The 27,660-nt window shown below is 36.8% G+C and overlaps 1 protein-coding gene across 2 annotated transcripts in view; it reads left to right on the forward strand.

The window, feature by feature from the left end:
* LOC106090166 (tyrosine-protein phosphatase non-receptor type 9) overlaps window positions 1-27,660 on the forward strand; it is a 365,847-nt gene that overhangs the window by 46,527 nt on the left and 291,660 nt on the right. The window contains exons 2-3 of one of the 2 annotated variants that reach the window (XM_059368239.1): window positions 20,788-20,828; window positions 25,303-25,373. The exons of the other annotated variant lie outside the window; for it this stretch is intronic. Of the exons in view, the coding sequence (XP_059224222.1) occupies window positions 20,788-20,828; window positions 25,303-25,373 (112 nt within the window). The remainder of the gene's footprint in view (window positions 1-20,787; window positions 20,829-25,302; window positions 25,374-27,660) is intronic. 2 annotated transcript variants of the gene reach the window in all.

Raw genomic sequence — 27,660 nt, forward strand, 5'->3', positions numbered from 1 at the left:
GAAAACATGTTCAGTAATTTTTGCCACGATAAAGGCGGCACTTTTAAACTGCAAAGTAAATATTTTACCCATGTCGTTCATTATACACAACATAAAGCATAAATTACGCTTTGTCGCCTTCGTTTTCTTTGTCGTCATTGCTGTTGTTTTTGTAGTGAGTGATTCCATATGTCACTTTCTGTCATAAAGCGGACTGATGCTTTCGCACATTTGTTGTCTTCAAATTGGCAAATTAACTGGGTCAGTGCGTCGTCAGAATCAACATCATCGCCATCGTCGACATCCTCCAACATTTGTCCCATAGAGAGCATATGCCACTTCATGTTATGCCACGCCACGCTACGCAACACACTACATTGCGTTGTCTCCCATATGTGAGTAAGCAGCAGCTGGTCTGGTCTCTATGTTGTCGTCATATCCGTATGAACTTTGGTGTGCACATATTTTCAGATTTCAGGCTCCAATGCCAGACACCGGGTCTCCGGAGCCACAAGAGATTATGATGATGATGCTGACTAACAGAATCTTTTCATTTCATTCTTCTACATTTCCGAGAGCAGAACAGCAAAATATGAAACATCTGTGGGTAGAGGAGGAGGGAATGGTGATTTAAGAGAAACTCTGCGACGTAATACTCCCCCGCGGAAGTCATTATGATGTACGTGCGATGTAGCACCATTGTCTTGGAGTCTTTGTGAGAAGCACAAGGGATTCCCAGGGCATAGTTATAGCTTAGGACCATTTTCTCAATATATGGATATAATTTGGGGTTTAGACAAACCACTACACCCACATAACCATATATTCTCTGGACTAAATTTTAACGACATGTTACACAGAGAGCTATAACTCTAAAAAATTTTACAACCAAATTTGTATGTGGATCAATTTTTTTCAGCAAGCATTGAATTGAATACATTATTTGATGGACAAAATAATTAAAATTTTGTTGATTTTCAACAAATCCTTTTGTTGAGTAAGTTATTTGCATACACGTACTACAGGTTGAAATCACGCCACCGGCAAACATTTTTTTGTTTTTTTCCCTTAAACTTATTTCAGAAAATTCGGCAAAAAAGATTTATATTTTTCTTTTTAACAAAAAATTTTAAAAGTTGGTTCTTAACTTTTTTAATTTCAATATAATTTGCAAAGACTGGAAGACTGCCAAGCATGAGATCGTGAGTTCTTGAATCTCCTCGATGACAAAACTATTAATATCGTTTTTGAGGCAGTGATGCACAAAACGAAATTTTCCTTTACGCTGGCGTTGATGCCCAATTCACACGTATTCTTATTCTCTTGCCTTCAGTCGTTTTTGAGACAGCAGCGAATGAACAGGTGTACGCATCCTTTTTCTGTTTTCAATCTTAAAACAATGTTTTCTTCGATTGAATGTCAGACAGGAAAGAAAAAGTTATTTAATTTTCTTAATATTATATTAACTTTAAAAAAACTTCATTGATTCTGCTAAATTATTTAATATTCAGTCATGGAGAGAAATAAAAAAAATGTTAGGGAGTAACTCACGCACACAATCACATTTTCATTTTGTTCATCTCTGTTTTAAGCCATAATAAATAGAGAGAGTAGAGAGTAACAGAGAAATAATCGAGAGCAAGCTGCAATAGAACGAACAAAAACAGTGCGAGCCGAACGACGAATAATACCCACCACCTCGGGTAATTATGCAACCTTTTCTTAAAATCCAGTAAAAAATACACAATTCTGAAGATTTTCTGCTCATCATGTAATTTCAGCAAAAAAAAAAAAAAAAATGTAATAAGAGAAAGAGTCTTATATGGATTCAAGACCGTAAATCGGAAGATTGATATATAAAGCAGCTATATCCAAATATGATCCGATCTCAAGGATGTGTAGGGGTTTACCATAGATCACTCTACTTAATTTTAACAAAATTGGCGAATAAATGCGCTATTTAGGGGTAATCGACCTTCAATCTAGAGGTTAGTGTCGGTAATAACTTTTGGTGTCGGTAATAACTTCGCTCGATTTGTATCGAGTTTTCTCAGAGATCGCACTATAAGAGTTGTAGTAGATGGGTTGTCATCTGACGAATATAAATTGATCGCAGGTGTACCACAAGGCTCTGTTCTTTCTCCCTTTCTTTTTCTTATTTTAATTTACGATCCACTGAGTCTGACTTCGAATCCGATCTTCGGCTGGTCAGAATTTGCTGGCCATTTCTCACTCAAAACACAGTGCTGTTTGTTGTCCCACAAACGTTTCACTGACACTTTACAATCGTCAATATCTATCGACGGTGTAGATATCAAGCAGAAGGAGACTCTTGATGTTGTGGGCATAAAGATTCAATGTGATGTCCGTTATTCAAAACATGTATTCGAAGTGTCGAAAGAAGCATTCAAGTACTAGGGCTTTCTTAAGCGGTGTAAGAAATATTTCACTCCCGCTGATCTTCTTAATATCTACACTACGTACATCAGGCCGAAGATGGAATATAATTCGCATATATGGGCCGGAGCTCCAAAATTATCCTTAGAGTTGCTTGACCGTGTCCTGAGGCGGGCGTTGCTGTTGATTGGAGAGGGTAGGGTATCCAACTCTTTTGTTTCTCTTGGGCATCGTCGAAATGTGGGTTGTGTGGCGCTGTTCTATCGATTCTTCCACGAAGTTTGTTCTTCGGAAATCAGTCTTCTGATTCCAGACTTGAGGTTGTTTGTCAGAAATACAAGATTTTCTAGAAGCGCGCACCGTTTTGTAATCGATCGGACCATGCACTACCGAGAGAATTCTTTATTTTGCAAGGACGGTTCGTATTTGAAATCGACTTCCGGCGGATGTTTTTCCCGCTATTTACGACATACAGAAATTCAAAGCAAGTGTCAATAAAAACTACTCCTTCTTTCCGCTCTTTTGTTAGCTAAAAATGAAACTGCTTCCACTTTTATCGAAAAAACTATTCAATTTAACTGTTTCAATGAACTACTAGTTGTTTATCCATAAAGGCATTTAGGTTACAAGGGTGGATACTAACTTACGTGACTCAGTGTAGGTCGGTACTGGGGATTGCAATTGGGAAAAAGCCGCCATATAAACCGATCCTCAGTTTTCTTGAAATCCTAGGGACCTAAATTTTCATCCCATTTGGCTATAATTTGGCAAAAAGACTTGTGTTCTGATTTCCAACATAAGTGTCGAGTATGATCCGAAATGGTCATACTCGACACGGTATCGGTCACTCGACACTGACCATTTCGGTCACTCGACTCTGACTTTCGGTATCGGTCACTCGACATTGACCGTTTCGGTTAGGAACTCGGGATTTAATTTCTTGAGCCTCAAAAAGCTCCAATTTTTTTCCGATTTGGCTGAAATCTGGCAAAAGGAATTCTGTTGTGATTGTCAAGATCAGTGCCGGGTATTATCGGAGTTGGTCAATAAACTGGTATACCCCCCGTATTAACCGATTCCCGGATGTGACTTCTTGAGCCCCTAGAAGCCTCAGTTTTTATCTAATTTGGCTGAAATTTAACACAAAGACTTGTGCTACTTTAACACAAAGACTTGTGCTGTGCCAATATCCGAATCGGTCTATGAACTGATATAGCCCCCATTTAAACCGAACCCCATATTTGATTTATTGAGCTCCTAGAGGCCTTAATTTTCACCTGATTTGGCCAAAATTTGACACAAAGACTTCTGTGCTATGACTGGTACCCCGATATATCATAGGAGCCAAAACCAACTTTCGATTTGATTATGGTAAAATAATTCACATACGAACTGAGGTAAATTATTCGCGAAATCCATGATGGTGAGTACCCAAGATTTTGCTCGGTCGCAATTAGCATGTTGTTATCTGTTTATAATTAAAGATTTATCGATCGAAATTAATCTCCCATTTAAAATCAATTGAATGATATTTGTGGTTATCAACAGATTTTTTAATGAGCCAATAAATCTTTTAATTGTATGCATCCATCAAAATACCTTGTATTTCCTAAGGGGGTAATATGAGGTTAAGAGTTTATCAGAAAATGGTCCTTAGTTGCTTGTTTTATTCTGTGAAGAGTTTGCCCATTTTTTCTAACCATACTTAGAGTTGATTATTTGCAGCCGCTTGAGTTTCCATTCCTTTTGTCTTTCTGCCCATTTTAGGAGAGTTTGTCTTTTTCATGTCAAGCACGATTTATTGCTTCCTTAGAATGTAAAACAACTTAATTAACATTTCATTTAGCAGATGATTCTTATGAATTGTCACAGGCGTTGGGATGCTATTGGGTTGCCCAAAAAGTAATTGCGGATTTTTAAAAGAAAGTAAATGCATTTTTAATAAAACTTAGAATGAACTTTAATCAAATATACTTTCTTTAACACTTTTTTTCTAAAGCAAGCTAAAAGTAACAGCTGATAACTGACAGAAGAAAGAATGCAATTACAGAGTCACAAGCTGTGAAAAAATTTGTCAACGCCGACTATATGAAAAATCCGCAATTACTTTTTGGGCAACCCAATAGATAGTGGGTATTTGTTGATTTCGCTACGCTGTTTTTTTTTTGGTTCACTGTCATCAGTCAAATGACAAATCGCCAATTGACAATTCGTAATGATGTCAACACATGTGTTTGTGTGTTATGCCTACTGACGTGAAATGGGGCTAAATTGAGCTTACCAATCCCATCCCATTGAAAGTGTAAAATTCCCCTAAGGAACATATTCGAAATTGTGAATGAAAGATTTAGGACGTGTTGCATGTAGTAGGGGTTGTTTAAAATTTCTTTGGAAATTAAATTATGAGGAAATACTCAAGTTCTAGAAATTTAGTTGAAAAATGCAATGAAAATGGAACATGCTATGAATTCCGAAAGTATGGCCGAGTCAACTAAGTATACTCGTATTATACCCTACACCACCTACTAAAGGGGGTTTTTTAGACATGTGATATTCAAGAAGAAATCAAACACATAGATTTAATGCTATGACCTATGAAGTTTAAAGATAACTGCATGCCATTATTTTCTAAACATGACTTTGAATAAATTGCAACTGCGAGGACCAATTTCCGACCACGTTTTGCACCGTCTGGGACAGTAGGAATAATGCACCGAATAATGTCTTTCAAGGCTATCGACTTCATGCAATCCCACGGAACAGTTGTCCAATATGGATTGTCCACAACAACATCCTGAAATTCAGCCACGAAAAAGACATTACCATTATGGCCGGTTGTTCCTTTGAGCATAGACGGCAACAAACACTGAAGATGTAACGGCGGATTTGTTCGGGCCCCACTATCATGGCGCCCGTCGGTAGGACGGCAAGGATCCTATGGGGAGATCTGGATCTTGAAAAGACGAGGCAATTACTGAAAGTAAGCAGGAGGGAGGTCAGTATAGCTTTCGGTATCATAACAGAACAAATAGGACTGCGAGCTGACTTATGTGTAGGGCATGTGAGGAATTTGATGAGACGTTCGAGCATTTCCTATGTCATTGCCCGGCTTTAGAGAGCAACAGGCACCGGTTCTTAGGTGGGGACACAATACCAGACATAAAACAACTAAGGGGAGTGGTATAAAAAACAATTAAGGATTTTGTAATTAGCACGGAATTCCTTACTTATATTTTCTTTTTCGAGAGTACTTTTTAGTATTTAGAGCGAAAAATAAGCCGATTACTGGCTTAGGGGTATGTCCACAGTGGTATGGGGCGGATTAATATCCGCACCGCCTTTTCAACCTTACCTAGCCAATTTGGCTGAAATGACCTGATATAGCTGCCATATAAACCGATCTTGGGTTTTGACTTCTTGCGCTTTTAGAAGGCGCAATTCTTATCCGATTTGGCTGTAATTTTGCACGTTGTGTTTTGGTATCACTTCCACCATTTGTGCGAAGGTTGGTCCAAATCAGTCCATAACCTGGTACAGGTGCCATATAAACCGATCTTGGATCTTGACTTCTTGAGCCACTAGAAGGCGCAATTCTTATCCGATTTGGCTGACATCTTGCATGAGGTGTTTTATTATGACTTCCAACAACTGTGCTGAGTATGGTCAAAATCGGTTCATAACCTGATATAGCTGCCATATGAACCGATCTTGACTTATTGCGCTTTTAGATGGCGCAATTCTTATCCGATTTGGCTGTAATGTTGCACGTGGTGTTTTGGTATCACTTCCAACATTTGTGCGAAGGTTGGTCCAAATCAGTCTATAACCTGCTATAGTTGCCATATAAACCAATTTTGGATCTTGACTTTTTGAGCCGTTAGAGGGCGCAATTATCATTCGCTTTTAGAATTCTTATCCGATTTGGCTGTAATTTTGCACGTTGTGTTTTGGTATCACTTCCAACATTTGTGCGAAGGTTGGTCCAAATCAGTCCATAATCTGGTACAGGTGCCATATAAACCGATCTTGGATCTTGACTTCTAGAGCCACTAGAGGGCGCAATTCTTATCCGATTTGGCTGACATCTTGCATGAGGTGTTTTATTATGACTTCCAACAACTGTGCTGAGTATGATCAAAATCGGTTCATAACCTGATATAGTTGCCATATAAACCGATCTTGGGTCTTGACTTCTTGACTTTTTGAGTTTTTAGAAGGCGCAATTCTTATCCGAGTTGGCTGTAATTTTGCACATGGTATCTTCGTATCACTTCCACCATTTGTGCGAAGTATGGTTCAAATCGGTCTATAACCTGGTATAGTTGCCATGTAAACCAATTTTGGATCTTGACTTCTTGAGCCACTAAAGGGCGCTATATCATCCGATTTGGCTAAAATTTTGCGTGAGGTGATTTGATATGACTTCTAAAAACTGTGATGAGTATGGCGCAAATCGGTACATAACCTGATATAGCTGCCATATAAACCGAACTGGGATCTTGACTTCTGGAGCCTCCAGAGAGAGAGAGCAATTCTCATTCGATTTAGCACAAATTTTGTTCAACACCTTCTCCCATGGCCTTCAATATACGTGTGCAATATGGTCTGAATCGATCTATAGCTTGATACAGCTCCCATATAACCGATCTCTCGATTTTGCTTCTTGAGCCCCCATTAGAAAATTCTTATCCGAATGGACTGAAATACAATATTACACAATGTTCTGCATTGGATTCATTTCTAGTCCGAATCGGGCTATAACTTAATATAGCTCCAATAGTTTAACAGTCCTTATTCATTATTCTTTGTTTGCCTAAAAAGAGATACTGCACAAAGAACTCGACAAATGCGATCCATGGTGGAGGGTTTATAAGATTCGGCCGGGCCGAACTTAGCACGCTCTTACTTTTTTTTTTAATGAGCCGGAAAGCGCGGCAGGTGAAGAATATTTTGAAAATATATTTAGTTTTTTAGGACGTGTCACAAAGTGATGCAAGCGAATTTTTTTTTAAATATTTTAGATTTTTGAAAATATTTTTATATATTTTTTTATAAGGGCGAAAAGCGTCTCAGGCGGTTGAAGTTGTTGAACTTTTTAAAGCGATCTGTATGGTTCAACGGTAGGAACTTGAAGAAAATTCCCATCTCTTGTTTCTGTGGTATCACAGTGGTCGAAAATGTTTCATGAGTCTGGTGGCTGCCACTTAAACCTAACCTACAATTGTATGCATATAATCGTTGCCGAACTGGACAGCACTTTTTAAACCGATTTATGCCTAAACCATATCCAGATACTATTGGCCCTTGATGAGAGTCTATTGGATGATTGCTACTATAGTAGGATCAATCAATCTTGTTGTCAAGCGTTGAAACATGAAACTATTAAAAAAGATTCTGTTTGTTTTTCTTTTTTATTTTCTATCATGGGATCTGGCCAGCTATTAGGATGCAATTTATAGTCATTTGCCTGCATTGACGATTATCTTAATTCCCCTCCCATTTGACGTTGTTTGTTTTCAATTTATCATTTAGGTCTAATAAATTTCACCTTCCTCTTTTGTTTGTACAAACGCCCACTTTCACAAATGAAACAGAAGCCTGTAGTCATCAATTCAATCCATTTGGCTGTATGGGGCAATAGTTGGGCTGGATGATGTTGTCTGCTGTGGATGGTCCTCCAGATGACATGAGATGTTGCACCACACAAGAGTTGGGAAGAGGCGTTGATGGGATTGCAGCTATATATCTGTTGCCATGTGCAGTCGTTTCCATGAAATGCAATTCCATTTCATTTATTATTTACTACTTTGTGTTGCACTTGCTGCCTGTCGAATGATAATGAATTTTATTTTGAAAAGTGTGTGTAAAGCTTTGGCATTTGGTTTTAGCGCGAATTGCCAGACAGAATGGGGGAAATACCAGAATGGTTTTATTCCATTAGGAATATTAAAAATGGATAAAAAGAAAATACTGAGCATGCGTTCGAAAAATAATTTTGAGTTTTAATGAGAAAAAAAATTGAAAATCTGTTAAATTAAGGGCAGGACATTTATAGAAAATGCTAGCACTAATGGGACATATGAGATTCGGTTTCGATGTAAATGCATGTCATAGATACATGTTGAAATATTGGACACAATGTAAACGTGAAATTCATACATGGCAATGTTAAAATATAGGGGTGCGATAATCGATGATCTTTTTAGAAAACTTTGTATAGCTATTAGATAATTTTAGCTATAAATACATATTTCTCTGCTTTAGCAACTCAATTCGGAAGATTGAGTTTTAGACCATAGAACTGTAGCATTTATTGTTGAACCTGTAAGACTTAAAATTTCAGGTGAACAATAAAAGCCATAATTTTCTAAATTTTCTAAACCCTGAAAAGTCCTCCCTTTTTTGTTGACAATAATAATAGCCGCCGCGCTTCGACGTTATGACGAAGGATGACTGTCCAGTGTTAACTAACCTAGAATGTTTACATACGCTATATTCTTAAACGTCGCGTCGCAAAAATTTTGATAGAATAGCACGTCCAGTGTCGAATCCGATAATCTTCAAGAATAAGATAAAAATCAACTGGACATAATTCGGAAGACTACTCAAAAGCAAACTTAAGGCCAAAGCAGAATGAGCTCGTTGAGCTTTGGGTTTGAGTGCCGCTTTCCAAAAATGCAAATCTGTACACAAATTCCACAAAAGCAAATCCGAAAAGTTAACTAATTTTCAACTTTGACGCTTGAAAGCGAGGGTCATTCTGTGTTGATTCATGTAGTGTTTTTGGTCGTCAAAGTTCAAAATTGTTTAACTTTTGCGAGTTGCTTTTTTAACATTTGTTTGTAGAGTTGCATTTTTCAACGCGACGTTCAACGCGCTCATTCTGTTTTGGCCTTTAGGCAGAATAATTTTGATTGGTCAAGCATTGAAGACATTGACAACAATGTCAACAGGTTTGGGAATGCAATAGCAGAGTCTTTCGTAGATATTTCTCCTCCTCGAAAAAGGAAATGAGTCCAAAAACAATCCTAAATGATTGAGTCCAAGAGCAATCATAAAGTCTGCAGACTTTATAACAGAGCACGTTGTAAAAAACCGACATCTTATTGGGATGTGTTTTTTTTATTTATTTGTCTAAAGCCTATAGATTACAAAATCCCTACAGTTTAATTACTGCTAAATATATTTGTACAAAAAAATATATGTATACATATATATTTTTTTTTGAGCTTTTGAGAATATAGAGGTTTAAATACTAAATACGATTCAAGTATAAAATTAACTTCCGTTTTATCGACTCACGACTTTCTGATAGATCAATTAGATTATAAAATTTGTTAAATTCAAGTAAGAGGCGGCGGTCATTATTGCATAATTTGTGGTATAATAATTTATTTGAAGTAGTGTTGATAATGACCAGTTGGTCTGATTGTAGCATTTATATAAAGTCTGTCTAAAAAAAATCGGATAATATTTTATCATCAATAATGTTCATTAGAAAAGTTCAGCATTCAGCATAATGCGACGACTTTTCAGAGTTGGTAATTTAATAATTAGATTCAATCTGTAATTATGGCTAGGCAAATCCTGCTGGTTCCAGCCACGATTCCTGAGGCAAAATAATACAAATTTGATTCGATTCAATTGTATTGGAATGAATAAGGTATAATAGGTGCCATACTACAGAACCGTACTCTAAGATACATCGCACAAAAGAAATATACAACTGCTTTGAAACTACTGGATCTGAGAATTCTTTACCCCAGCGTTTTATAAAGCCTAGCCTTTTATATGCCTTATTAGTAATTACAGAAATATGTTCGCGGAAGTCAAGTCGGTTATCCAATAAGACCCCAAGATTGGTCATAGATGAGACAGATTCAATTAAGCGGCCATCAAAATAATTTGATTATATACTACCTAGTCTAAAAAATGACACATTTTTTAATGTTTAGTTCCAGCAGTTTATTTTTGCACCTTTCTGCACTTGGTTAAATAACAATCTATGATTTATCTTATCGAATGCCTTACTGAATGCCTTACTGTTACACACAGTTCACGAAATACAATAAAATAATCAGAGTGGCAAGCTGTGCCTCCTGGAAGCATTTCTGCGAACAGGTCTGAGCTTAAATGACGCCACCAAGATTAAAAAGTTTCTCTCTAAGATTTTAACTGAAAAGTTAGTAAACGACATTGGAGGGACAGCAGAGACAACGGAGGACATGTTTGAGGCTTTTGATGAAAACGCATTTAATCAAAGGGTTATCGTTACAAAATTTATTGTAAAGGAAGCATTGAGGAATTTCGAACGATTTAAGTCACTCGAACCTGATGGTATATTTCCGGTGTTACTACAGAAGGAGGCCGTTTATCTGGTGCCCCATCTGTCCTCTATTTTCACAACGGGCCCAGGGCTTGTATATATATTCCGAAAGCCTGGCAGGAACAAAGGCTGGTATTTATATCCAAGCTCGGCAAGGCAAGTTATGCGAGACCAAACATTTACAGACCTATAAGTCTTACGTCCTTCCTGCACAGATAAAAGATTTGACTGAAAATTTAAGATTTTTCCTTGTTCAAAGGATTTTGGCAATGATTACTATCTAAAGAACTAAAAATCAAAATGGAGATGCTGTCCTAAAATGTAAGTTACTATGTACTAACGAACACATTCATCCGTTTCGAATTTCAATCGTTGGTTGGTGGTCATTTCACTTCACACATGACTGTCCAATTATTATTTTTTGAAAAAAAAGCTGGTATTTATTAGACCATTCTGTGTCTTTAGGTTAGGTCAGGTTGAAAAGAGAATCCGGATTTAAATCCGCCCCATGCCACTATGGACATACACCTAAGTCAGTAATCGGCAAGTTGTGCGCTCTGAATACTAAAAAAGTAACCTCGAAAAAGAAAATCTAAATTAGCAATTCCGTGCTACTTACAAAGTCCTTATTTGTTTTCCATGCCACGCCCCTAAGTTGGTTCATGTCTGGTATTGTGTCCCCGGTATCTGTAAGCCGCGAAAGCCGGGCAATGGCATAGAAAATGCTCCAACGTCTCATGATCTTCCCCGCATGCCCTAAACATGCTATCACATGCATGTTCGTAGTCCTATGAGCTCCGTTATGATACCGTGAGCTATACTGACCTCCTTCTTACTTCCTCTCAGTAATAGCCTCGTCTTCTCATGATTTGGATCTCCCCATAGGATTTTCGCCGTTCCACCGACCGTTTTGCTGTTCGACAGGGTTACATGCGCATTCGTCGCCCATGCCCTTAACTCGGACTGCGTCGACCTGAAAGGCTTTGGGTAAACCAAGTAACCTGACTGTAGTTCTCTGGCCTTCCCAAAATCATCTGCTTTCTCATTCCCAGTTACTCTGCTGTGGCCCAGCACCCAAACGATGTGGATCGTGCCATCCTGAGATAAAGCTTTAATCTCCTTACATTCCAAAACTGTTCGTAATCATACTGTCCTGGTTGATATTACTCTTATGGCCTGTTTACTGTCCGTGAAGATGTTCGTACTCGACGTCCTTGCGTTAACACCAAACCACCTCACGCCTTACGTGATCGTTCGGATCTCCGCCTGCAGGACCGTATTATGGTGAGACGGTCTACAACAGATCTCAGTCTCTAGATCACAGATAAAATGCATCGTCAAAATAAAAACAGCTTTCAGTGGTTGTTGTTTCCAAAATATAGAAACGAGAAACTCGTTTCATAAACAATAAAGCCCCCACAATTTGCGGTGGGTGGATTATTGTTGTCGTTGGCTTGCGATGCTAGTCACGATGACAGTAAAACACTGGAGGATGTAACAGTCTGCATAAGGTTGCTGTTAAGGTGAGAATTGGAATTGTTAGAGAAGATGTAGGTAAGAAAACTGACTCACATGTGATTGGTGGTTAATTTATCCACGTGCGAAGATTTCATATAAGCATTAATGCTTAGATAGAACAATTAAGATGCCATGAAAGTGGGCCGGTAAGACGGTCCGATACGATACACTTGGCACTGACGAGAGCCTTAACAGCCTAGCAATGCCAATGGTGTTATCAATGACCGATTGTCTGATATCTGGCAATTTATTTTCTTCAATTCACACAAACAATCTCTTCTTTCTAACACGCATTCTGACTGACGACTTAAGTAAAAAGAATGATTTATTCTAATTATCTGCCAAAACAAATAAACGAAGCTGAAATCTGCCTGCTCACGAGGAAGACAAAGGTGGGCCCATATGACGCACCCTGTTTCCTTAATAGAACGATTTCGATATCTGACAAAGTCAAATAATTCGGAGCGATCTTGGAAGTGTCACACTCGGGAGCGTACCAGGAGGGCTTCCAGTTGTTGGACACTTTCTAGACGGGCTGTTGGCTCGAAATGGGACCTTAATACAAGGATAGTCCACTGGCTTTACAGGAGTGTCATTGGACCACTAGCTCAGAGAATATTTTGTCTTGGCATAGGCGGAGCGATAAGGACCACGCCCATTAGGGCACTGGAGACTACTCTAGATATTCAACCCATAGACAAACGGATTAATTGTGAGGCAGCCATTGCGGCTATGAGACTTATGGCGGTGGGAGAATGGATAGAGCATAGGAACAGGTCACACCATCGCTGTATAATCGAGGCGACGATAGGAAATCTGGAAAGCATGGAATAGGTATCGGATCGGATACCTAAGATGAGACTTGAGGTCGAGTGCGAGGCACATTATTCAGGGATGTGTTTATTTAGCACAATTTGAAATTTTTTTTGGACTCACATGACTTTGAATGACTCGTTTTTGTGGCAAACGAGTCGTTTTGGCCCTTATAAATTGTAAAGGAAAAATGAGTCGTTTTCAGAGCATTAGGGTTGTCTTTTATATTTCGATATTGGACCACCCTTGTGATGCCAATCGATCGCGGAAAAATCAGTCGTTTTCAGAGCATTAGGGTTTTCTTTTATATTTCGGTATTGGACAACCCTTGTGTTGTCAATCGATTGCGATGCTTCGAAACACATCAATGACATTGTAACAGGTGATGAATCGTGGATATATGCATATGAGCTTGAAAATAAATAGCAGTCGGCTGTATGAGTGTTTCAAGATGAACCAAATCCAACAGAAGTTACTCGCGCACGAATCACTTCCAAGCAAATTATCGTTTTTTTTTCTAAAAACTGGACATGTCGCAATCGTACCACTAGAACAACGCAGAACAGTCAATTCTGAGTGCTAGACAACCATTTGTTTGCCAGCTGTCTTCCAAGAAATCAGGAAAACCAACCGCCGAACACGGATCACTCTCCACCACGACAATGCGAGCTCTCACACATCGGCACAAAAACTCAATTTTTGAGCATTCAAAACATCGATTTGTGGAGTCATCCGCCGTGTAGTCCTGACATGGCACCGAATGACTTCTTTTTATTCCCATACATAAAAAATAAAATGAGAGCTCAACGTTTTTCGACATCTGAAGAAGCGGTTGATGCGTTCAGAATGCATGTTTCGGAGATACGTCAATCAGAGTGTGAAAAGAGCTTCAACAATTAATGAGGAATATTTTGAAAATCATTAAAGCGTTTTTTGATGATTAATATTTGTTTTTGTGTTCTCTAATCCCGAAATATGAAAGGCAACCCTCGTATAAAGTGAAAACGAGTCATTTGCTCAAAACAGATTTGGTCTGAGCATAGTACTGGAATGACGGAACTCTAGTATTCAGTAATTCAGAACTATTGTCGACTTCATGTCTCTTGTCATCAAATTTCGAATCATTTGTCCTAAAAAGTTCCTAAATTAAACTGAATTTTCCAAAAGAAAGTCTACAAGCTTTTATAAGATTTAATAGGAAAATGGTTTTCTTTTATTTAAACAATACGTTTAAAGAAACAACTATTTCAACATAAGCATAACTGCTTCTTAAGCCATAACACAGGGTTAAAGCTATTTCGCCTTGCGACATTTGTTAGTGTTAAAAGATGAGTTTTGTGTCTAACGAATAAAATGAAACACATAAGAGCATGCTAAGTTCGGTCGGGCCGAATCTTATATACCCTCCACCATGGATCGCATTTGTCGAGTTCTATGCATAGTATCTCTTTTTAGTCAAACAAATAATATTGAATAAGAACTGTTATGCTATTGGAGCTATATCAAGTTATAGTCGATTCGGACCATAAATGAATGTTGAACATTGTAGAAGTCATTGTGTAATATTTCAGTTCATTCGGATAAGAATTGCGCCTTGTAGGGGCCCAAGAAGCAAAATCGGGAGATAGGTTTATATGGGAGCTGTATGAAGCTATTGATCGATTCAGACCATACTAGACACGTATGTTGAAGGTCATGAGAGAAGCCGTTGTACAAAATTTCTGGCAAATCGGATGTGAATTGCGCCCTCTAGAGGCTCAAGAAGTCAAGATCCCAAATCGGTTTATATGGCAGCTATATCAGGTTATGTACCGATTTGAGCCATACTTAGCACAGTTATTGAAAGTCATAACAAAACACCTCATGCGAAATTTCAGCCAAATCAGAAAATAATTGCGCGCTCTATTGGCTCAAGAAGTCAAGATCCAAGATCGGATTATATGACAGCTATACCAAATTATGAACCGATTGAACCATACTTGGCACAGCTGTTGGAAGTGATACCAAAACACCACGTGCACAATTTCAGTCAAATCGATAAGAATTGCGCCCTCTAAAAGATAAAGAAGTCAAGTTCCAATATCGGTTTATATGACAGCTATACCAAATTATGAACCGATTTGAATCGTACTTGGCAAAATTGTTGGAAGTGATACCAAAACACTACGTGCAAAATTTCAGTCAAATCGGGCGAGAATTGCGCCCTCTAGAGGCTCAAGAAGTCAAGATCCAAGATCGGTTAATATGACAGCTATACCAAATTATGAACCGATTTGGACAATACTTGGCACAGTTGTTGGAAAACACCACGTACAAAATTTCAGTCAAATCGGATAAGAATTGCGCCCTCTGGAAGGTCAAGAAGTCAAGACCCAAGATCGGTTTATATGGCAGCTATATCAAAACATGGACCAATTTGGCCATTTTACAATCCCAACCGAGCTACACTAATAAAAAGTATTTGTGCGAAATTTCAAGCGGCTAGCTTTACTCCTTAGAAACTTGGGATGTTTTCGACACACAGACGGACGGACGGACAGACGGACATGACTATATCAACTTAAAATGACATGGCGATCAAGAATATATATACTTTATGGGGTCTCAGACGCATATTTCGAGGTGTAACAAACAAAATGACGAAATTAGTATACCCCCATCCTATGGTGAAAGGTGTAAAAATACTTGCCAAAGTCGAAAACGATTCTTAATGACCACACGTTGACGTCAGAATACAAATTTGAATTTCTGAATTATCTGATATATTCCGACAAGTTGATTAATTCATTATTTGGCAGTAGATGTGCAGATCATAAGAACAGATAGTGTCCGTATTTAATACCATTTCCAGATCCGAAATTGATTGACCCTTAATCTACACCAAAGGTTTGTAATGTTCTTTGGACTACATACATTTATTAGCTGGGTAAAAAAAAATCCATATTATCATATAAGAATTGCATTCCCCAGGTTCTTGACAAGTCAACTTTGGATATCGGGTTTTTTTTTGGATTTGACGCCATAACAAAATCTTTGTGCACAATTTTTGCTAAATCGTTAAAAATTGCATCTTCAGGGGCTCGAAGAAGTCAACAGTGAAGATCGGCAGACAAGGGTGCAATATCAACAACTGTTCTACATCAATAAGAAGCATTTGTTTCAAATTTAGAGCAGCTATCTTTGCACGTTAAAAAGTAAGCGTGATTTCACCAGATATACGAATCTAGACGGACTTGTTGCACTTCAAAAATACAGCGGTCAAAAAAAGTACTCATCATTAACGTAATTGTTAATAAATTTAACAATGTTATGTAAATGGAACAAAATTAAAATTAAATAAAGATCTAAGCTGTTATTTATGTTTATTGATTTTTATTAAAATCCAAAATAAAATAAAAACTGATTGACGCAAAAAAAAAAATTTATACAAAAAAGACCAAAAAAAGGAGTCATCATTTATAAGTGGGCGTCGCTGCTGGATGCAAATACTTAAAGGGAATCCCCTTTGTTTATCTGTATTTGGCAAAGAATGATTCACCCTTTAGGCCAAGTAATTTATTTCGTTTGAGTTATCAGTTTTACCAAAATGGGTCGCAAGCATAGCAAATTGTCTGATAAAGTTAAATTTTTGTTCTTTACAATCAATATCACAGAAATGGTTTAACTCCACAAAGAATTAATGAAATAGTGAATAGACCATGAAGCACTATACAATCTATTACAAAAAAGTGAAAACAAACAAACGATAACAAACAGAGATCTGGTCGACCAAAAGCACTTTCTATTGCAAATGAGCGTTATCTAGTGCGGCAAGTACAGAAAAATCCGAAAACAAACGCCACAATACAATGTTATAATACTAAGGAATATTTAGGAAAATATGTTACGCCACAAGGTTAGGTTAGGTTTGGTTGAAAAGAGGGTGCAGATACTAATCCGCCCCATGCCACTATGGACATACACCTAAGCCAGTAATCGGCTTGTTGTGCGCTCTAAAATCTATAAAAAATTTTAAGTTAATAATTCCGTGCTACTTACAAAAACCTAAATTGTTTTCCATACCACTCCCCTAAGTTGGTTCATGTCTGGCATCATGTCCCCACCTAAGTACCGGTGTCTGTTAGACACGAAAGCCGGGCAATGACATACGAAATGCTCCAACGTCTCATCATCTTCCCCGCATGCCCTACACAAGCTATCATTTGCCGCACCGATTTTGCATAAGTGAGCTTGTAGTCCTATGTGTCCCGTTGTGACACCAAAAGCTATAGTGACCTCCTTACTGCCTTTCAGTTATAGTCTCGTTCTCTCACGATCCGGATCACCCCATAGGAGTTTCGACGTCCTACCGACCGTGTCAGTTCCACAGTGTTACGTGGGCGTTTGATACCCACGCCCTTAAATCGGACTTCGTCGAGCCGAAATCCTAGGGTTAACCAGGTTTATAGACGTCAGTTCTCTGCCTTTCAATCTTGGTAATATTGATCAATTTTATCAAATTAATGACCCCAAGCATTCTTCCTTAAATACCAAGATGTGGATGTTGTATAACTGCCTAAAACTGATTAAAACTTTTTTTGACCCTTGTAAGTATTAAAGGGTGATTTTTTAAGAACTACAGAAAATTTTTTTAAGAAAAGAAAAACACATAAAATTCAGAAATATGATTCTTTATTTGAATTGGCCCATAGAATTTAATGTTTGAGGATTATTTCATGCAAATGTTGACCGTGACTGCGCCTGAAATGGTCCATTCGCTTAGTCCAATTTTGGCATACTCTTTCCAACATTTCAGCCGGTATATCACAAATAAATGTTTCAATATTGTCTTGCTATGTGTCAATTGAAGCGGGTTTGTCTGAATAGATATGAGGTTTAACATAGCCCCACAAACAATAGTATAATGGCGTTAAATTGCACGATCTAGGCAGCCAAATAACCGGTCCCGAACGTGAAATAAAATGTTCACCGATCTCGATTTTCAATAAGTTCATTGCTACGCGTGCTGTGTGGCATATGGCACCGTTGTTGAAACCACATGTCATGCAAGTCAAGCTCTTGTATTTTGGGCATCATTCATAGTTACGCTACGATTCGCATCATCTTTGAAGAAGTACAGTCCAATGATGCCACCAGCCCATAAACCACACCAAATTATGACTTTTTCTGGATTTATTGGTAGCTCTTGCATTGCTTCTGGCTGACCTTTACTGAATTTTTCTGGTCGACCTACACTCCAAAATCGACAATTCTGCTTATTTACTTACCAAAACTGGGTAAAAAATTGGGCAAAAATGAGCGCGCGATGAACTTTCTTAACAGAGCACTCATTTTGATAATAATTCAATAATCTGCAAGCGTTGTTCTTTTTTAAGACGATTCATGGTTAAATTATAGACCAAACTGAGGATGTTTGCCAGTGAAGCAAAATACGAAACGTGCGTGAGCTGTTTAAACCAGTGTCGCCAAAAAAGATAATAGCTAAAAATTCACCCTTTACTTTATCGACATTTAAAAAAAAATTTAAAAAAAAGGACATTCAAACTTGGATTTGGTAATAATTATAAATTTTATCAAAATAATGACCCCAAGCATTCTACCTTGCACTCATAGAAAAAAGTTTGCTGAAATAGCAAACACTGTCAGCTGAATACTAGTAGTTGGTTTTGCTGCTATTGTAGCAGCAGTCGTACTGCAATTTCAGAGTAGCAGGCTTACTGTTGAAAAGTCTGTTGTTGGCTGAAAATGACTGCTACTTAATTATGAAGGGGATGTTAGAAGAAAAAATAGAATACATATGCAAATGTGTAAATATCAGTGGATGTTTATAATCACCACTGTATGTATACTTTCCATAGCCTGTTTTCTTTAAATTTATATACAAAAGGCCATGGCAGTCATGTGCACATTAGCAAATTAAAATTTCTAAAAAATTTTAAAAAATGCCTAAAGTTATCAAAATAAGTAGTAAGAAATGTTTGCTAATACATTACTGAAACAGCAGTAATGTCTGTTTTCCCATTTTCAGCAGACAAAGAGTGCTGTTTTAGCAATCATTTTGGCTGTTTTAAATAACAAATTTGGTTGAGTGTCAATACCAATATGTGGGTGTTGTATAACTGCCCAACAGAAATTAAAACTTTTTTTTTGATTGCTGTAAGTACTTTAAGTACTTCATGGAGTTTGACACCAATATTTGAGCACCCGACTTCATGCTGTAGCGTTTAAAAGTAAGATAAGCGGAACACGCATTTGTACCAGCTAAAATTCAAAAATTTGGAAATAAAATAACTTAATGTGTAAAATTCCTTTCAAAAAATGTTTTCAAAGTTCAAGTCATAAAATTGGAAAGATTCATAATTTGAGCTTTATAGCCTTCAATTGCCAAACTCTTAAAATTTGCTCGCTCTTTGTGAGTGCTGGACAACAACTCATATAGGAGGCATTCACTTAGTAAATTCACAACTTTAAAATTTATTTTTGAATCAAAATTTCACAGTCGATTACAATTTTCTTATTCCTTGGTTAAGTTGGATATAAATAAGTATATATTAGTTTAAAAATATATACGCTGACCAAAATTTTGGGAGGTCTACAGATTTACTTCAGGACCCCCCTAGCTACGCCAATGTTTTAGCTAGAGGAAAGAATGAGCCTTGGGGGTCTACATGGGGAAGCCAGGGACTGGGGGAGATCCCGGCAATCACGGAATGCATGAGTTGGTGTGGTGTTAACACGAGGACGTCAAGTGCGAATATCTTTACGGACAGGAAATTAGTCATCAGGGCAATAAGAAACAGGACGAAAAGGTCACGAAGAGTTTTAGAGTGTAAGGTGATTAATGCCTTCTCTGAGAATTGCATCCGCATCGTTTGGGTGCCGGGTCATAGCTGAGTGCCCACCTAGGTGGGGACACAATAAGGGGTGTGGTGTAGAGAACAATAAAGGATTTTGTTATTAACATGGAATTCTTGTCTTAGTTTTTTGTTCAATGTTACTTTTTTGGTTGGGCTTAGGAGTATGTCCATTGTGACATGCGGCTGATCAATATTCCCACCTTATTTTCAACCTGACCTAACCTAATCTACTGTGGACATATGGAAACCAGAAGTTTCTATAAATACATCATATGGTGAAAGTCATCTGGAAACTTGGTGTTAGTAAATGTCTCCATTCACTATACCAATGACCGCTTAAAAGTTTAACTTTTTTGGACCATGAAATCATAGATATTCTTAAACTATCTAAAAAATTAAAAAAGAACATATTATCAGACCTAAAAAAATCACACTTAGTAATCAATGGCATTGAGGTGATGATATGAAGTGTCATTAACATCAATATGCTATTAGCCATTATTATATCTCTAACCCTATCTGATAAAAGATATCTAAACTTTATAAACAGTGACATCATAATATAATATGAAGAAAAAAATATATGTGCAATAACAAACATTGGCACACCGATAAGAAGATAATGAATGGAATGAAAAAGTCATTAACATTTTTAATGATTTTTGAAATACGATTTATTCTCGAAGGGGACAATGGAATAGTAGAATTCTACTACAATTAGTCAAGATATGACAGCAAAACACAATAACCTGCCTTACAGTTTTTCTCTTATCAACATCATCGTCGTCGTCATTTTAATCGCATACACCCTTCCAAAGAATTCATTCAGTTCAATTCACATTCACTTTTTGTTTGCTTAATTTCAAAATAATTATATGAATTGAAATTGTCTTTTAGAGAAACCTTCTCAAAACATGCCATAGTTACGATTGATGATGAACAGCTAACGAAAAAAACCTCCAAGAGAGCAGTCGTGTTTTTTGTGGCTCTGTATTGAAATAATTCAAAAAAATATTCCTAAAGGAAATGTGTTTTTAAAAGTGTACTATTTTAATCGCATCACAACGTCGCATTCGGCCATATATTTGCACTGTTAAAACAAGCACTTACAATCGCAAAAATAAACTAAAATAATAGGCCCGACAGTGGCAGCATTGTGTTAGAACATAAACTTAAACACAAAAAGTCAATAAGAAAACAGAAAAGCAAAAAGCATTAAGAACAAGCACCATACCATTTCGCTCACAGTTTCAGCCGCGCCAATCTAAAACAATGACAGACACTAGTTTTGATTTCTCGCAAAATAACATCAGTGAGAGTGTTGCACCACCGCAGGCGCCAAAACGAATGAGAGAAATAATGCAAGCATCATATATAGAAAGCACTTGCAAAACACCTAGACTCTCTAACTACGAATCACCTCAGCGACTTGTTATGCTCATCGATAAACGGTTTGAAAAACAAAACGAACTTATCCAAACACTAATAAAAGAGAGTGAAACCCGTTTGTTACATGAACTTGATAAGAGAATCAGTGACTTTCAAAGTGAAATTACATCTCTTAAAGAACGTATTGTCAATATGGAAACAGTCGCAGACAAAATAAATGTGATTGAAAAAGATATTTTTGAACTTAAATCGCAAAAGATGGTATATCCACAAAATAGTGAGCTTGAAAATGAAATTAAAATCCTTAAAGCACAGCTAGCAAAGCAAGAAAACTTTCATGTAGCTTCTGAATTAAGAATAAACGGTATTCCTTCGTACAACGGCGAAAACTTAAACATATTATTCAGTAATATCTGCAATTGTTTTAATATTCCTACACCCACAGTAAAATCAATATACCGTTTAAAAAATAAAATACGTCAAAACAATGATGCAACAATTATTGTGGACTTAATGTCATCTTATGATAAAAATTATATCTTGAAATCGATGGCTTTTTTCAAACGCACGAATAAAACCCCTCTCCTATTAAACCATATTGGGTTCGATTCAAATTATGTCGTTCACATCAATGAAAATTTGACAGCAGCGAACTACAAAATATTACAGAGCGCACTTAAACTTAAAAGGCAGAAATATGTGGATTCTGCATACTCTTTTCGTGGACTAATTTATGTTAAAAAAATGAGATCTGATCCCCCGCAACAAATTGATGACATCGAGCAGTTAAATAAATTTTTTCGTCAATCCGATGAAATACCTGAACAAACTTCCAACATTTCTTCAATCGTCACAGATCCATAGCACTGTTTCTTTATTTTTTGCAATTATTCACCTAAAATACACTTATATATTTTTAATGTTATCAATTTATTTTTTACTAAAATTTTTTATTATAATTTATTCATGCTCAATTATCTACATAATAGTCTCAAGCTTTCTAATCTATTTCATCAATCTACAAACTTCTGCAGCATTGCTAACACCTGAAATTCTTGATGAGTAACAACGCTTATAGTTCCAAAGCCAGCCTTAACTGTATGATTAAAATAATGGCAAAACAAAAACCTGGTTTACGTGTGGTACACATCAACGCGCAAAGTCTAAATAACAAAATTGATGAGTTCAGATATGTTTTCTGCAACTCTGGAGTGGACATTATTTGTGTATCTGAGACTTGGTTTCAGCCCACAATATGCGACAGTATCTACAATGTCAATGGATACAAACTCTTAAGAGCTGATAGACAGTCGAATGCTGGCGGAGTAGCTATATATATAAAACTTGGATTACGTTTTACCCTTAAGCTTCGGTCCAATAATGACTCTAGTATGGAGTATCTTTTTATTGAAGTTAGCATGCAAAATAAGGAAACAATTTTGCTAGGTTGTGTTTATAGGCCGAACAACCACGTCGATATCGAACCCGTTAGAAATGTTATTGAAAACTTATCACTCTGCTACAATGATATAATCATCGCAGGCGACTTTAACAGCAACTTGCTACTGGACAACAACATTTCTAACATCATGCAAACACTTGGATTATTCTCCTTTAACACAAGTGTTCCTACTCATTTTACCAACACAAATGCAAGCTTATTGGATTTAGTATTCGTTAACAACTATTCTAAAATACTTTTGTACGATCAGCTGTGTGCTCCTGGTTTTTCGAAACACGATCTTTTATTTTTTATCTATGATGTGCATGTTAATACCACGCCTACAAGTTACACCTACCGGGATTTTAAAAACATCGATCTCAATCTGGTAAACAGTTGCCTTGATAAAATCAATTGGAATTTCATTTATGCACTGAGTAGTGTCGATGACCAACTAACGTTTCTGCAAAACAACCTTCTTTTTCTATATAACTACTGTGTTCCTGTTAAAACCAAGGTGGTGAATCACAATCAGCAACCCTGGTTTAATAATAATATTAAAATTTTAATCAAACAGAGAGACCTGGCTTATCAAAGATGGCAACGTTTTAAAACATCGTATCTACATGATATTTTTAAGCATGCCCGGCGTGCAGTTGTAAGAAGCATTAATGCGGCTAAATACGAGTATTACAGCAGGAAGTTTAAATGTGCTGTGGACAGCAAATCAAAATGGAAAACTATTCGCGATATCGGTATTGGCACTATGCAATGCAATACAACTAACGTTAATTTAAATCAATTAAATGAGCTATTTACAAAAGTGGGTAATTCTAGCACCTCTAACGATTTTTATTCATGTCTCCAGACGGTTCCCATTGAACGTGATTTTTCATTTCAATGCGTCAATAGTACTGATGTCATGAAAAGTATCACTTCAATTAAGTCCAACGCTGTGGGTACTGATGACGTTAGCCCAATTTTTATTAAACTTTTGATGCCTCAGCTATTACCGTACATTACGTATCTAATTAACAGCATAATTACAAAATCCACGTTTCCCCAGAAGTGGAAACAAGCTAAAATAATACCAATACTGAAAGCAAACAACGAATTTAGACCAATAGCAATTTTACCTTTTCTATCAAAAGTTTTGGAAAATTTGTTAAGTTCCCAGATAACAGCGTTTCTTGAAAATGAGAAACTGTTGACTGAGCACCAGTCTGGGTTCAGGAAAAAAAGAAGCTGCACAACAACTCTTATTGGTGTCGTCGAAGACCTTCGTAAAAAACAGGATAAAAATATGATATCCATGCTCGTCCTGTTGGACCATAGTAAGGCGTTTGACACAGTAAATCATGATATCTTGTGTTCAAAACTCAATAAGCTGTTTTATTTCTCCGATACCGCCTGCAATCTTATTGCGTCTTATTTGTCAAATCGTTCCCAGTGTGTTGTCCTAAATGAACAAAAGTCGAACGTATTGGATATATCGCGAGGTGTGCCTCAGGGCTCTATTCTTGGTCCTTTATTGTTTACCCTATATATAAATGACCTTCCTGACGTCCCTGAGACATGCAGTATACAAATGTATGCGGATGACGTACAACTATATGCTAGTACAAAAGTCGAAGATATCAATAGCTGTATCTCAAAATTCAATAAAGACTTGCAAGCAATCAGCGAATGGGCATGTACAAATTGTTTAAACATAAATCCATCGAAATCTAAACTAATAATTATTGGCAAGACTCCAGCCTCTCAACCCGATATTAACTTAAGAATTTCAGACTCAACTATTCAGCGAGTGGAGTCATCTAGCAATTTGGGTTTGACTTTTAACACCAAGTTGAATTGGACTAACCACATAAATCGAGCTTCCGGCAAAATTCATGGCATGTTGAGAAACCTATGGAAATTACGTACATCGACTCCTCAAGATATTCGCTTATTGCTTGCTAAAACGTATTTAATCCCAACGCTTCTCTATGGATGTGAAGTTTTTGCATGCTGCGGTTATAATGACACAAGGACACTTAATGTTGCCTATAATAATATTGCAAGATATGTCTTTAACAAAGGAAGAAGGGAAAGAATTTCGGAGTTTTCATACCAAATTTTTAATGTCCAATTTGACAACTATCTTAAAATCAAATGTCTATTACAACTGCATAAAATAATTTATACACAAGTACCTCCTTATCTGTACAATCGTTTACAGTTCGCAAGATCCAATAGAGGAAAAAAACTAATTCTACCCAGATTTAGAAAACTTTCTTCAGAACGACAATTCTACATAGGCACACCACGTCTTTGGAACTCGCTCCCCAATAATATTCAATTGTTAAGCAATGCTTCCGCCTTTAAAACTGAACTTTTTAAATTTTATGCTTGATTTATATAATCGTTTTTCATATTCAACCTATATAATGTTAATTCTTACCATAATTACTCTATAATTATTCTTTAAGTATCGTTTGCATTTTTTGTGTGTTCACTTTTAATTCTAGTACAGTCAATTATAAGATATTTCATCTTGTTGTACTAGTAATGTCAATAAATAAATCAAATCAAATCAAATCAACAGCACTTTTCTGTTAAGTGCTATGGCTATTATGGGGCATTTTGCGAAAAAAAAAACGTACTTAGAAAAGTGAGTATTGAACCGCACCCTCGATGGATGTTAACATCAATGAATTTGTATTGACATTAAGTTCAATTCCAACAAAGCTCAAGGTCACATCATACATATGGACAAATTTCGAAAGAGAATAGAGGTTTTTTAGTACTTAAAGCTTAATAAATTTAAAGGATGTTATTATTATTATAGTAATATAAAGAGTACAGCACTTCAAATGCAAAATGACTTAACAGCAAAAAAAAAATCATAGTAATAACTAGAGTCCGGAATTTTAATCAATATCTTTTTTTCCTTTCTATTATTATAAAGAGCACAGCACTTCAAATGCAAAATGACTTAACAGCAAAAAAAAATCATTGTAATAACTAGAGTCCGGAATTTTAATCAAAATCTTTTTTTCCTTCCTATTATTTGGTAAATACGGTGGTATCTTGCAATAAAATGTAGTTTAGCAAATATATAATGACTTAAAAATGTCGATTTCGCTATTATATATGCAATATACCAAAGCATTTGCCAAATAATCAATAGCAAAATTTCAATTTCGCATAAAAATCCGGACTCTAGTAATAATACAACATTTTCAAAGGAGTGACATTTCTATAAAATTTTCTATTAAAATAAAATATTTTGTTTAAAACTAAAATATTGTTATTATATGGAGACCACCGTAGCGCAGAGGTTAGCATGTCCGCCTATGACACTGAACGCCTGGGTTCGAATCCTGACGTTACCATCAGAAAAAATTTTCAGTGGTGGTTTTCCCCTCCTAATGCTGGCAACATTTGTGAGGTACTATGCCATGTAAAACTTCTCTCCAAAGAGGTGTCGCCCTCCGACACGCCGTTCGGACTCGGCTATAAAAAGGAGGCCCCTTATCATTGAGCTTAAACTTGAATCGGACTGTACTCATTGATATGTGTACATGTGTTTTTCGCTGTATTAAAATTATCGGAAATTCATATCAAAACAGTTTGCATACATTAAGAAGCACAAAATTATTTTTAAAATCTAAAAAAGTAGTACATGACATATGCATTTTGTGAATCCTCCTCTTAATTAGGTTAGGTTAGGTTGAAACAAGTAAAAAGGAATTAAGTTCGGCCGGGCCGAATTTTGATACCCACTACCTCGTGAATATATGTAAACCATCTTTCGTAATAATCCGATGAAAATTGCAATATTTATGCACTTCTAGCATCTATATCCAATTATGGTCCGATTTGGACCAAATTCGGCACGGATTAGTCTAATAAATACAAGTCACTGTTTAATTTTGGTTCAATATTGGTCTTTTTGGCAGCTATAACCAATTATAGACCGATCTGAACCATATAGAACACGTTGGTCGAAAAGCCTAACAAAAGTCACTGTGTCAAATTTTAACGAAATCTGTCAATAAATGCGTCTTTTATGGGACCAAGACTTTAAATCTAGAGATTGGTATATACAGCAGCTATATCGAAATCTTGACCAATCTTGAAGATGGCCAAGAAGGTAAACGAGGGGCCTAACATAACTCATTGTCCTAAATTTCAGTGAAATCGGACAAAATATTACGCATATTATGGGCCTTAGACCTAAAATCGAGAGATCGGTCTATATGGCAGCTTTATCCTAAACTGGACCTATCTGGGCCAAATTGGAAAAGATGTCGTTGAAGGGTCTAACACAACTCACTGTCCTAAATTTCAGCGAAATCGGACAATAAATGCTCCTTTTATGGGCCCAAGACCTTTAATCGAGAGATCGGTCTATATGGCCGCTATATCTAAATCTGGACCGATTTGGGCCAAGTTGAAGATGAATGTGGCCTAACACAACTCACTGTCCCAATTTTCAGCAAAATCGTAATAATAAATGTGATTATTATGGGACTAAGACCTTAAAATCAAATCGGGAGATGGGTTTATATGAGAGCTATACCAGGCTATAGACCGATTTAAACCGTGCTTAGCACAATTGTTGGAAGTCACAACAGAACACTACATGCAAAATTTTAGCCAAACCGGACAAAAATTACGGCTTCCAGGGGCTCAAGAAGTGTAATCAGGAGATCGGTTTATATGGGAGCTATATCTAATCTGAGCCAATATATGAGCCAATATGACCCATTTGCAATACCCAACGACCTACATCAATATCAAGTATCTGTGCAATTTCAAGCGGCTAGCTTTACGCATTCAACCGCTATTGTGACTTCGACAGACGGCTGAACGGACATGGCTAGATCGGCTCAGAACGTCAAGACGATCTAGAAATATATACTTTATGGGGTCTTAGACAAATATTTCGAGAT

The sequence above is a fragment of the Stomoxys calcitrans genome, chromosome 4, assembly GCF_963082655.1.
Source record: "Stomoxys calcitrans chromosome 4, idStoCalc2.1, whole genome shotgun sequence".
Taxonomy (NCBI): domain Eukaryota; kingdom Metazoa; phylum Arthropoda; class Insecta; order Diptera; family Muscidae; genus Stomoxys; species Stomoxys calcitrans.